The following is a 13,756-nucleotide window of genomic DNA, read 5'->3' as shown; positions in this document are numbered from 1 at the left end:
GCAGTGAAATTGATCTATGGGATTGCATAAGTTGACTAACCAGCGGACCAAAGTCACATGCTTTTCTTTTACGTGCATGAAGGAATTCATTAGACAAATGTGATTCCATCTCCCATTATTCACATTAACTGTTTTTCGCACAAGTCACAAACCACCTCAAGTGAATGTACAAACTTTTTACATTTTTAGGATTTTTTTCACTCCTTTGGGATGCGATACTTCATAATGCACATAAAAACAGGGTGATGGAAGCATAACTAATGACTCACTCTTTAAGACAGTGACTTGCTGCCATCTACTGGCAGTTTTAATTTTTTATATTTAAACTATATTTCAATAATCAATTAAAAAGAAAAAAAGCATTGCATTATTTATGCAAATGCAGTTACAGTGCAAATACAGTCATGCCTAATTGAATTAAAAGATTTAAGCATTTGACAGCCCTAAATATTTTGGCCTATAATATATATATATGCTTCTGAATATTTAGGTAAAAAAAATCATGCAACTGGTCTCTTTAGACTCAAATGATAACCAATTTGTCAGCCATTTCAAGAGTCTGCCATTTTCACAAAACTTGGTAAGTGTCATTCCCCTCTACAAGCCTAATAAGTGATAAGGTCTGCGGTCAAAACATGTAAATTATAACTTTTGCTGATGGCATATATTTACAGGACTTATGTCATTCCTTCAGACATGCCAAAAACAACAATACTCTATGTATATTTACATTCATCAAAGCTCAATTACCAGTATAAAAACATGACCAAAAGATTTTATTTAGAATTTTGTAAACTGGAATTCTAGATGTGACATAATATAATTATATTTTTAAAAGTGTTTTATAATTATTATTATTCTGACATGTTTTGATATTGAATTAGCTGTAAATATTATGAAATTACACATTCAATTTTTTAGATGAAGAATATCAAAACTACACATTTTAAATTCTAAAATGAGAAACTTGTAGAATTATAGGACAGCAATAGATCGGCAGTTACTGAATCCAGTCACACCAGATGATTTCCATCCATCCATGCATACCTCAGTGAAGATAAATAGAGGTAATTAAAGGCATTCCAATGTTTTACTTTAAGTTAGCACAAATCTTAATACAACTTTTTATTTAAAGACAAAACCAGATTGTTGTTTAACAGTTGCTTTAATAATCAAATAGTCACTTAATCTTTCTAAGAATCATTAGATTAGTAAAAAAATACAACTAAATAAATAAAATCATGACAGGCCATTAAGCACTCCTCATTTCAGCGAAAGCGGCCAGATGAAAAACACATTTGCTCACACATCACGTGATCTCCCGAATACCACATGCACATCTTTCTGGTGAAACAGTCAATATTAACTATGACAATAATTAAACTATTTTAATTTAAACATATTGTTGATGAGAGTATGACAAGATGTCTGTATGTGTATACTTGTGCTATAATGAAGGCAGTGCATTCAATTAAAACAGTGATTAAACTGACTGGAACTAACTGTGCATTAAACGGTTAAAACACATATTGCAGCCAATCAGAACTGATTATTCAGACAGACCATGGTAACTGATATATATATCTACACTCACCTAAAGGATTATTAGGAACACCTGTTCAATTTCTCATTAATGCAATTATCTAATCAACCAATCACATGGCAGTTGCTTCAATGCATTTAGGGGTGTGGTCCTGGTCAAGACAATCTCCTGAACTCCAAACTGAATGTCAGAATGGGAAAGAAAGGTGATTTAAGCAATTTTGAGCGTGGCATGGTTGTTGGTGCCAGACGGGCCGGTCTGAGTATTTCACAATCTGCTCAGTTACTGGGATTTTCACGCACAACCATTTCTAGGGTTTACAAAGAATGGTGTGAAAAGGGAAAAACATCCAGTATGCGGCAATCCTGTGGGCGAAAATGCCTTGTTGATGCTAGAGGTCAGAGGAGAATGGGCCGACTGATTCAAGCTGATAGAAGAGCAACTTTGACTGAAATAACCACTCATTACAACCGAGGTATGCAGCAAAGCATTTGTGAAGCCACAACACGCACAACCTTGAGGCGGATGGGCTACAACAGCAGAAGACCCCACCGGGTACCACTCATCTCCACTACAAATAGGAAAAAGAGGCTCCAATTTGCACGAGCTCACCAAAATTGGACGGTTGAAGACTGGAAAAATGTTGCCTGGTCTGATGAGTCTCGATTTCTGTTGAGACATTCAGATGGTCAGAATTTGGCGTAAACAGAATGAGAACATGGATCCATCATGCCTTGTTACCACTGTGCAGGCTGGTGGTGGTGGTGTAATGGTGTGGGGGATGTTTTCTTGGCACACTTTAAATCAAATCAAATCACTTTTATTGTCACATCACCACAGCACGTGTGCCTTCGTGAGTGAAATTCTTGAGAGCGTGCTCCAGACACTGCAGAAACAATTTACATATAGACAATTTACATATAAACAATTTACATATAGACATTACCATACATACGTACAGACTTATACAGATGACAATGTGTAATATACACATACATATACTCAGTACACATAGTGTACTATTAGACAGACATACAGTTACCGATACACATTATACACAGTATGTAGTACACATTCTACGTTATATACACACAGTAATATGCGAAGATGCAGCAGATTATATATAAACCGGATGTGCAAATGTCATGGATGTGCATTGGATGGTATCCAGTGCTGGCAAAAAGATTGTTGTATTTGTGCAGTAGTGTACTGGTAGTCCAGTTTGAACTGTATGGAATTAAAGTGCAGTGCGTGGTATATTGTAAAGTGGGAGTGTGCTGTAGGGTGTATTAGTTTTGACTGTTCATTAGCCTTATAGCCTGAGGAAAAAAGCTATCCCTCAGTCGGCTAGTGCGGGATCGGATGCTGCGGAGACGTCTTCCTGAGGGCAGCAGAGAGAGCAGTCTGTGAGACGGGTGGCTGGAGTCATTGATGATCCTCCGGGCTTTCTTTATACACCGCCTGGTGTAGATGTCCTGGAGGGAGGGAAGCTCACCTCCAACAATGTGACGGGCAGTTCGCACGACCCTTTGCAGAGCTTTGCGGTTGCCAGCAGTGCTGTTTCCAAACCAGGCGGTGATGCAGCCTGTCAGGATGCTCTCCACAGTGCAGGTGTAGAATGATCTGAGGATGCTGGGGCTCATTCCAAACTTCCTCAGCCGTCTCAGGAAGAAGAGGCGTTGGTGTGTCTTCTTCAGCACTGCATCTGTGTGAGCGGACCATGTGAGATCCTCAGTGATGTGAACACCGAGGAATTTGAAGCTGTTTACTCGCTCCACAGGTGTCATGTCGATGGTGATGGGTGTGTGTTCTCTGCTCTGTCTCCTGAAATCCACCACCAGCTCCTTGGTCTTGTCGATGTTGAGTGAGAGGTGGTTCTCTTGACACCATTTAGTCAGGGTTCTCACCTCCTCTCTGTAGGCCGTCTCATCATTGTCAGTGATCAGGCCTATCACCGTTGTGTCGTCAGCAAATTTGACGATGACGTTGGAGCTGTGTGTTGCTGTACAGTCATGTGTGTACAGGGAGTACAGGAGTGGGCTGAGGACGCAGCCCTGAGGAGCACCAGTGTTGAGGGTCAGCGGGGATGAAGTGTTGTTGCCCATTCTGACCACCTGACATCTGCCTGTCAGGAAGTCCAGGATCCAGCTGCACAGAGATCCGTTTAGTCCCAGAGTCTGGAGCTTCTCAACCAGTGTGGCAGGCACTATGGTATTGAATGCTGAGCTGTAGTCCACAAACAGCATTCTCACATAGGTGTTCTTATTTTCCAGGTGGGAGAGAGCAGTGTGCAGGGTGAAGGCAATAGCATCGTCTGTGGAACGGTTTCTGCGATATGCAAATTGTAGGGGATCCAGTGAGTCAGGCAGCACAGAGCAGATGTAGTCTCTGATGAGTTTCTCAAAGCATTTGCTGAAGATGGGTGTCAGAGCAATGGGCCTCCAGTCATTCAAGCATGTGATTTTATTTTTCTTTGGTATGGGCACAATGGTGGATTTTTTGAAGCATGCGGGAACCACAGACAGAGAGAGGGAAAGGTTAAAAATGTCTGTGAAAACCCCGGCCAGTTGGAATGCGCATGCTCGGAGCACACGGCCTGGGATGCCGTCGGGACCCACAGCCTTGCGGATGTTCACCCGTCGGAAGGATCGGGTTACATCTGCGACAGAAAAGGAAAGTGCGCTCGCCTCTTCTGCTACAGCCGCGGGAGCGCGCTCTGTGTGGGCGGTGTTGTGAGCCTCGAAACGAGCATAAAAGTGATTAAGTTCGTCCGGTACAGAGGCGGCAATGTTCACAGTAGCTGGTTTATTCCCTCTGAAATCTGTGATGTTATTGATACCCTGCCACATGCTTCTTGCGTTGTTGGTTTTGAATTGTTCTTCAACTTTGTTTTTATATTGTCGTTTGGCAGCTTTGATTGATTTCCTGAGATCGTAACTGGCTTGTTTGTGATCGTCAGAGTTTCCGGATTTAAAGGCAGATGTCCGCGCTGACAAGGCTGCTCGAACATCGCTGTTAATCCACGGTTTTTGGTTGGGGTAGATGCGGATTGTTTTTGTCGGTACTACATCCTCTACACACTTCCTGATGAAACACGTTACAGTATCTGAGTACGCCTCTATGTCGTCATCAGACGCTGCCCGGAACATGTCCCAGTCCACGTGATCAAAACAGTCCTGTAGTATAGCGTCTGATTGGTCCGACCAGCATTGAATTGTCCTGAGGGCGGGTGCTTCTCGTTTCAGTTTTTGCCTATAAGCAGGCAGGAGCAGAACGGAAGTGTGATCCGATTTGCCGAAAGGTGGGCGGGGGAGCGATTTGTAGGCGTCCCGGAATGGAGAGTAGCAGTGGTCAAGTACACGATCACCACGCGTGTTGATGGTGATGTGTTGGAAGTATTTTGGAGCTATTGTTCTGAAGTTGGCTTTGTTGAAGTCCCCCGTAACAATAAACGCTGCGTCTGGGTACGCGGTTTCCTGCTCACTTATATTCCCGTACAGTTCCTTGAGTGCCTGGTCTGTGTTGGCTTGAGGGGGAATGTAAACAGCTGTGATTATGATCGCTGTAAATTCCCTCGGTAGCCAGAATGGTCGACCCAGAAGCATATGAAATTCCAGATCAGGGGAGCAGGAGGATTTAATAGAGTGTAGGTTCCGTTCATCACACCACGAGTTGTTGATAAATAAACAGACGCCCCCACCTCTGCTTTTCCCTGTGAGCTCTTTCGTTCTGTCCGAGCGGTGCACGGAGAACCCCGTAAGCTCGATGGCTGAGTCTGGAACCACTGCAGACATCCAGGTTTCTGTGAGGCAAATAATGCAGCAGTCCCTTGTTTCCCGTTGGTATGAGATGCGTGCCCGCAGTTCACAGAGTTTGTTGTCCAGTGACTGAACGTTAGCCAGCAAAATAGTTGGGAGAGGAGGTCGGAGGGGACGGCGTCTGAGTCTGACAAGGACGCCGGCTCTCTTCCCCCTTTTCCGGCGGCGTTTCCTCGGTCGCGATCGTGCGGCCCAGACAAAGGGCTCTGATGCGGTGTCTGTAAACAAGGCGCCGGCGTTCAGGAACTCAAAGTCCGGTTTGCGTTGCGCGACGAAGGAACCAATGTTTAAAAGCGTGTGTCTATCGTAGACAGTTATACTGACAACATCTAACACGTGAAACAACAGAATAACAAATAAAACATAAGAAACATAAGAAAAACTGCAGAGTTTTCTTGGAGCTCGCAACACGGCTGCCATGCTCGGCGCCATCTTGGATGAGGCCCCTTTAGGCCCCTTAGTGCCAATTGGGCATCGTTTAAATGCCACGGCCTACCTGAGCATTGTTTCTGACCATGTCCATCCCTTTATGACCACCATGTACCCATCCTCTGATGGCTACTTCCAGCAGGATAATGCACCATGTCACAAAGCTTGAATCATTTCAAATTGGTTTCTTGAACATGACAATGAGTTCACTGTACTAAAATGGCCCCCACAGTCACCAGATCTCAACCCAATAGAGCATCTTTGGGATGTGGTGGAACGGGAGCTTCGTGCCCTGGATGTGCATCCCACAAATCTCCATCAACTGCAAGATGCTATCCTATCAATATGGGCCAACATTTCTAAAGAATGCTTTCAGCACCTTGTTGAATCAATGTCACGTAGAATTAAGGCAGTTCTGAAGGCAAAAGGGGGTCAAACACAGTATTAGTATGGTGTTCCTAATAATCCTTTAGGTGAGTGTATATTGAAATGTTTTTTGTTAGTGTGTGTGTGTTCCCCAGTTTTGAAAGCATTTGGTTACAACCAGGTCTATTACAGTTTGACATATTTATCAACTACAATTATGTGGCTTTTAAAATTGACTAAAATTAACCATTTAAAAACATTTTTTTTAAATCAACTGACAAAAAAAATAATAATATGATATGACAATAATCTGACTGCATTTAAAATGTGTTTATTTTCTGGTCAAAAGACAAAAACTATTACTAAAATAAACATCCGTGACTTAAGACAGCCATTTATTTTACTAATATCTAAGAACATTCACTTATACCCAGATTATCCATGTTAGAAATCTATAGATTCACTGAGAATGAACTGCAGCCACTATAAGCACCGGCTTCTGCTCTCAAACGTCTCTTTTCATAGCCTATGTTTATTTACCCCCTGGTTTCATTTGCTCTGGGCAATTTTTATGAATGAAGCACAATTTACGATGAGTCTAATTTACATAAAACGAGGCATGTTTGTACAGAAAAGAATGTTAATGACGTTATTTAAATATTGAAGAAATATTGAAGTGCACACTAAACTGGGCTGCAGGTGTTTAGTGAATAAGCAAAAGAAGCGTAACAGTTCAGTGAATTCCCCATATGCATCAGTTACAGTTATAATGCAAGAGAAATGCATTCAACAATGGTTTGCTCCCAGTATGCATGAGGCGCTGAGCTTGATCAAAGGGAATAGATATTACCATCTAATGGTTTATCAGCTACTCGTGTCTGTTTTACATGTCAAGGGCAAAAGACTGAGTCTCTACCCGTTCTGTTCTTCTTATTTCTGGAGAAGAGCAGAGCAAAGTGGTGAACAGCACACCAGAATCCACACCGTTCTAAATTTGTATATTTCTCTTGCTTTACTTGTTTATTTTATTTTTTTATTTATGGGGCCAAGGAGTGTAATATGCCCAACTGAACTGCCCTAATCTTCTTTCCCGCAATATTTCCATGCCGCAGTTATTGTTCTCATTCTCTGAATAATATCCTCCACTCCTTGGGTCTTTTTTTTTCTGTGGGCCCTATTCTTTTCTTCTCTTTCCCATTCTCATATTCTCTATCAGGTACGGCACTTGCTCATATCCTGTCAGTGTATCAATCAAACAGAGCTGTCCACTCAATTCACACCTGATTTATCAGTCTGCCTCATCCCAAACGCCATTATTAGACCCAAACCTTTTTAACGCGACAGTGACAGATCGCAGGCCCGACCCAGGTAACCCGTTTCGCTCTGTCTAGCCCATCGCACGCTTTAGGCTCGTTCAGTCAGCTTTCACTGATCAGGCTCAACCTGACAGAAATAAAATCCAATAACATGGCTCAAATTACAGAATACAGCCAAAACTAATACGAACACGCTTACTAACGAGAGGGCTTTCCTTTAACCTGTTTAAGTCACTAGTAATACGGCTAGTCATTCATTCAAAACCCGCTAAAGTGCTTTCATTAGGGCTGTAAAAATGTTGATTTAATCTCCAAAACACAATGATCTTCTTCCAATGTAGTAGATTTTACAGTCAGTAGTAAACAATGCAACTTACAGTAAAGTGCACATTAAAATAGGTTTCACTAAAATATGTTTTAAGACAGCTAAAACTACTGTACCGTATGTTTCACACTAAAGATTGAATGAAAATTGAATGAAAAAAATAAAAACTGAATGAAAAAGCTGTTACATATAGAAATATGGTCACATTTTTGTTTGAGGACCAATTCCCACTATTAATTATGACTTTTGCCTCAAACTCCTAATTACTGCTTATTAATAGTTAGTAAGGTAGTTGTTAAATTTAAGTAAATAGCAGAATAAGTTTTATAAGCACTAATAAACAGCCAATATGCTAGTTAATATGCATGCTAATAATCAACTAGTTAATAGTGATAGTCTCATATTCATATCATATAGATAAATTCCACACGAGTGCTGATTTTGTCCCAAATAGCACAAGAGCAAATGTGATATTGATTTTACACAACAGTTCACTAAATTTAACATAATATTGTGTTATATTTTAGACACAATAGTGTCTGTTTTTGCTCAGTTTTGCCAACGCAAATATTAAAGCCACAGCAGAACTGCAATGTGTCTCTGAGCAACACACAATTTCTGAATGAATCCCAGTTTTGAACGAATCAGGTGAACCAATGATTCAATGGTCCATTCATAAAGAGCCATTCACTTCATTCCTGAATGAATCAGCCGTTTGATCGAATCAAATGAATGAATGAACCACTTAAGACATTCACTGCCACCCACTGGCAGTTTTAGTTTCTTATTTAGAGTATTTCATTAAAAAATACATTTCATATGCACATTTATAAAAAATCTGGAAAAAAAAATCCATATTAATTAAAAAAAAAATAATAATAATAAAGGGATATTTCATCCCAAAAAAAAAAAGGGCGTACAGAAATATTTCTTTCTAACGCTATATTTTGTCATATCTTTTTCATGCTTTTCTCATGTAACACAATAATGGCTTTACATGATTTTTGTGGGTGATTTCTCAGACAGATTTGATGTGTGATTAATATGCGATTAATTAAATCAAAACATTGTGTAATCAATCTGAATCAAATTTCAATCTGTTGACAGCCCTAATACATTACCTAGAGCCAAGAAAAATAAAGCCTGTAATATGTATCCAATGTGTGAACACGTGACAAATGCAAGGATTTGTGTTCGAGTTTCAAAACTAAACACACGCCAGCATGCACAGTGCCCTCATGTGCTGATTCTTTTAAATATGTCCCATTCTCTTGCTCCTTTCCCATCTGTTTTCAAATAGAGATTGGAATTACAGAATGCATCGTGCCAAACATGACCTCAGTAGTCGACAGTGAACAAGAAGAAACCTGAGAAACTATAAATCTATTGCACCCAAGATCAACAGCTCGAGTTCAGAAAACAGCTTTCACATAAACTAAACAAACCAAACTCTGACATCATACAGACTCGCAGGCCAAAGACTGTGAAAAAGCCTTCAGGTTTCTTCAGTGCCAAAACATTTTTGCTATTTAACAAATGCTTTCATCCAAGACACCTTAAGTTAAGTACCTTGGCTAATATGGCTAATAACTCGCTCCTAGAGAGGACTGATCCAGTTACCTTGTAGTTATCAGTCCAGATGTTTAAACACTAATTTTCAACAATTATTTCACGCCAGATAATCTCCTTCCCAGGGTAAGAGTTACCATATAAAATACTGAATCTGCACCCATTTTAACCCTTAATCCAGCGTGGGCCTGCTGCTATAAACCCGTTAATCTGTGTCAGTCTAATTAAGATATAAATGAATAATTTCCTGACTTATTTAAACGATTCCAGCATCTCCTACAGCCGATCACAAGTAAACAAACGTCTGTAGCCTGTATGCATTATGAAAGCCATCTTTATACTTCTAAAGCCTTTAACAAAACTCCTTCATTTACACACATTTGCAATGATAATGAAATAGCCTACCTTTAAAAACAAAAAGCCTACAGTTCTTATTCCTGTGTGCGTGAGAGTTTACTTTAAATAAAAAAATGAAATAAACAGCCGATGGATAATTATATTTTAATTGCATTAATTCATCAACCTAAGTGCCACTTTTTCTTCTGAGCTCTGAACAGGCACAAGGGCAGACAAATGTGGACTGACCCAAGGGTGCTTGTGCCAGTACTTAATTAATATAGAGAAAAACAATAATAATCGACACTAATAACCCCTGTAATGAGTGTGAGCATCTATGTGTGCAGGACAAGCAGCTGTGAGAGTGAGTGGCTCAGCGAACAGAAGGTCTTTAATGGCAACCTGTCATATGCCAATTAGCCAAGCACATGTTAGCATTTGAGTCCAAACGAAGGGTAAGAGGCGGAAAATCATCAGGCTGACGTGTGGAGTTTTTAATCAAATAAAAATGACATTTGGTTTGTAAAGAAAACCATAATATTTTATGAAAAAAAACTCTGTAACAGCATTATAAACCTTTTTTTTTTTTTGTAGTTGATTATTGGAGTACATTGCTCCTTGTATTTGTGAAATATACTAGCAATTTCAATTTGAAAAAGTTACAGAGGACAAAAAAAATCTATGTCAACAAACAGTCATAAATATTATATACATATGTTTTCACTTTCACTGACATGGATCTTTTTAACAACATCAGTCTTGATCATAACTACCAAAAATTAATTCATTTTCAGAATTTTAACCCTTTAAATGCCCGTTTGTTCATGTTTACATAATGCCACTGTTGTTGGTTTTTTATGGGGAAAAAATAAAGAACAAACAATATATTAAGTTCCATATATTAAATGCTAAGATTTTTCCCCCAAGACGGATTACATGATAATTAATCATTTTGATGCATTATTATTTTGGTGCAAATTGAAAGAAAGAAAATAAAGCAAGCAAGCAAGCTCCCATTCAGAGAAACCACACTCTGATAACCATACAAATACACTAACACAATTATAATTACACCAGTAACACTTTAGTATAGGGACCAATTCTCATTAACTAGTCGCTTGATAGCATGTCTATTATTAACATAGTGGCTGTTTATTAGTGCTGATAAAGCACATATTCTGCATGACCATATTCTACATCCCTAATCCTGCCCAATACCTCAACTTAACTAGCTTACTAACTATTAATAAACAGCTAATTAGGAGTTTACTGAAGCAAAAGTCGTAGTTAATTGTCTGTTGATGGTGAGAATTGGATCTTAAAATAAAGTGTGACCGTTTCAATTAAATTATTATTTTTTAGCAGAAGTAAGAAAAAAAAAAGTATTTGCTCCATATTGGCAAAACCTTGTGCTATAAGGTGGAAAATAGTACAAATTAAAAAGAAATAGTAAACATTTTAAAGCTTTGCCAACAGAATGAAGGCCTATGAACAAAGAACGCATTATTTTATAATTAAATGACACTGGTATTAATTATTTCAATTATTTTTAATTGGGACATTTTTCGACTTATTGTCCTGCTGAGTGTAACTATTCTTGGTAACACTTTAGAAAAGGGAACACTTATTCACTATTAACTACAACTTTTCCCTCAATAAACTCCTAATTTGCTGGTTATTAATAGTTAGTAAGGTAGTTAAGTTTAGGTATTGGGTAGGATTAGGGATGTAGAATAATGCATTAATATGTGCTTAATTACTACTAATAAATGGCTAATATTCTAGTAATATGCATGCTAATAAGCAACTAGTTAAGTGACCCTAAAATAAAGTGTTACCCTATTCTTTACCCAGAGTAAAACAAATTTATTAAAGAAAATGAGATAATGTCAATAAAAATACACAATTTTGATAAAAATGTATGCTGTACAGTATGTATTAAGACTAAATTGTGTCAAAGTAAATCCTACTCCAGTTTTTCTTTTTTTTTTCAGTGTAGATACGGCTCAGTTTTTGATCTGTTCTACTGTCAACCAGTAAATGTGACTGTCTCATGAGTCATAATGAGCACAAACAATGCAATTCATGCACAAATGTTTAATATTTCGATCTTGCTTCATATGATTGACTTGTATATAATGACCTGAAATTTCCTGCTCAAAACCATTTAAAACCGCAAAGTCACTTGTTTTCTTCTAAGAAGCAAAAGTATGTACTTTGAAAGGTAAATTAAGTTATTTTTACATTCACTCCACTAATGCTAAGGGCCAATTATTTACGTAACTATTTACAGTCATCAGTGTGCTTGTCCTTACCTTCTATTCCGGCTGCGGGACCGAGACCTGTGGGACCTGTGGCCCCGCCCCCTGTCTGCGCTTCGGCTCCGCCTCCTGTGACTGGACCCTCTGGAGGAGCTGCTGTTGGAGCGGTTTCTGTGCCTGCAACATAAGCAACAATAGTCAGTGTGTGTGCGGTCTATTTACTGCATCTGTCTGACCAACACACAACACTCTCTGCTGCATGCTGTTATATTTATATAGGTGTCAGTATGTTTCAGAGTTCAGCTATACAAATTTCTAAATGGCAAATTTTCAAAAAGGTTTCATGAACATTGTCTGGACAAACAGAAATTCCCAGGCCAGCAAACGCTGAAAGCACAGCAGAGCCAGTGTCTATGTTTTTATTCAACAAATGGTATTCATACAGTTGAATCTGTCAGGGTTTCTGCTGGTTTTAAGAAAGTACATTTAAGACTTTTTAGAGCAAGTGAAGAGAAATTAAGGACCAGGTTGAGGGGCACACTATTCTCTAAATGTAAATGTCTAGGACCCACAAAATAAGTTTTATTAGCAAGAATTCAAAGTTTGAAAATAAAACTTCCAACAGATCTCCATGACTTTAACCCTTGTGCAACCTTATGGAACTTTTTGTCCATTTAAAAAAAATTGTTTTATAATTTTGCCTGTGTTAATGCTGCATAAATTTTGTCTCAGGTGTGTATTTTTATTGGAATTTTAACATTCCACCCTCATTTCCTTTAATAAATTTATTTTGCATTAGGTACAAAAAAAGTTCCTCTCAGCGCCTTTTGGACAAAAATGTCCCCATTGAAACCCATTAAACCTGCTATTTTTAATCTCAGTGCCGTTTAACTGTAAAATTATGCAATTTTTGTTAATAGGCTTTCATTCTGTTGGCAAGGCTTTAAAATTTTATTTTTTTACCAGATGGTGCCATTTTTTCAGGTTTGGTCTAGAAAGCAAATACTCACTTTATTCCTGTTTTCTGCTTCTGCACATTATAGAGCCAATTGGATAAATAATCCAGCTATAATTGTGTAGGTGTGTTGGTATGGATGTCGTACTGTGGTTTGTATGTGTGTAATAAAAAAAATTGTGTGTGTGTACATGTGTGTTCTTGTCATATTTGAGAGAGAAAAACCATTGCAAATCACAAATCCAACCACTGTGTGCACCAGCGGAGTTTTGCTGGCATCTAATGGGGAAAATCTGGTACTGCGCCCATACAAAATCTTACTGAAAGCTCATTTTTTGAGATATCAAGCTTTAGATTTATGGCTTTGATTTTCTAGCAGGTTTAGAGTTCAACGTTTCATAAAATATATATTTTATATAAAATATTGTTCATAAATCATTTTCATAAACTTAAACCTGTATAACTTTTTTGGGGGGGTTTGACTTTTTAAACTTTTTTTTTACTTCAACGATAATCTGCCATGGGTCTTCTTAAAATGAGGCCAAACTTAAGTCTGTGCTCCCAAGCTTCAAATTTTTATGACCGTTTTTTGACATGGACTTTTTTGTCCACTATGGACCTGTGTGTAACACTTTTTTATTGATGCACAAGGGTTAAATAAATTAATAAAGAGTTTTTTTAATAAAAAGAAAAAAGAAAGAGTAAAAGAAAATGCTTTAACTAGAATATGGAAGTAACTTTTACTCTACCTTGTAAAAACACAGCAAGAAATTGCTGTTCTTTATCAGTATTTTGTCTTGTTTTTAGCGCATATGTGTAAATATTCTTAAATCATGAT

The 13,756-nt window shown here is 38.4% G+C and overlaps 1 protein-coding gene across 2 annotated transcripts in view; it reads right to left on the bottom strand.

Moving 5' to 3' along the window:
• The window catches only part of LOC306853768 (uncharacterized protein), a 170,001-nt gene that overhangs the window by 146,042 nt on the left and 10,203 nt on the right, over positions 1 to 13,756 (bottom strand). For both annotated transcript variants that reach the window (XM_079391416.1, XM_079391415.1), the window contains exon 3: positions 12,018 to 12,140. In XM_079391416.1, the coding sequence (XP_079247542.1) occupies positions 12,018 to 12,140 (123 nt within the window). The remainder of the gene's footprint in view (positions 1 to 12,017; positions 12,141 to 13,756) is intronic.

The sequence above is a fragment of the Barbus barbus genome (genome assembly GCF_936440315.1).
Source record: "Barbus barbus genome assembly, chromosome: 34".
Classification (NCBI taxonomy): domain Eukaryota; kingdom Metazoa; phylum Chordata; class Actinopteri; order Cypriniformes; family Cyprinidae; genus Barbus; species Barbus barbus.
This window is presented reverse-complemented; position numbering and strand designations above follow the sequence as displayed.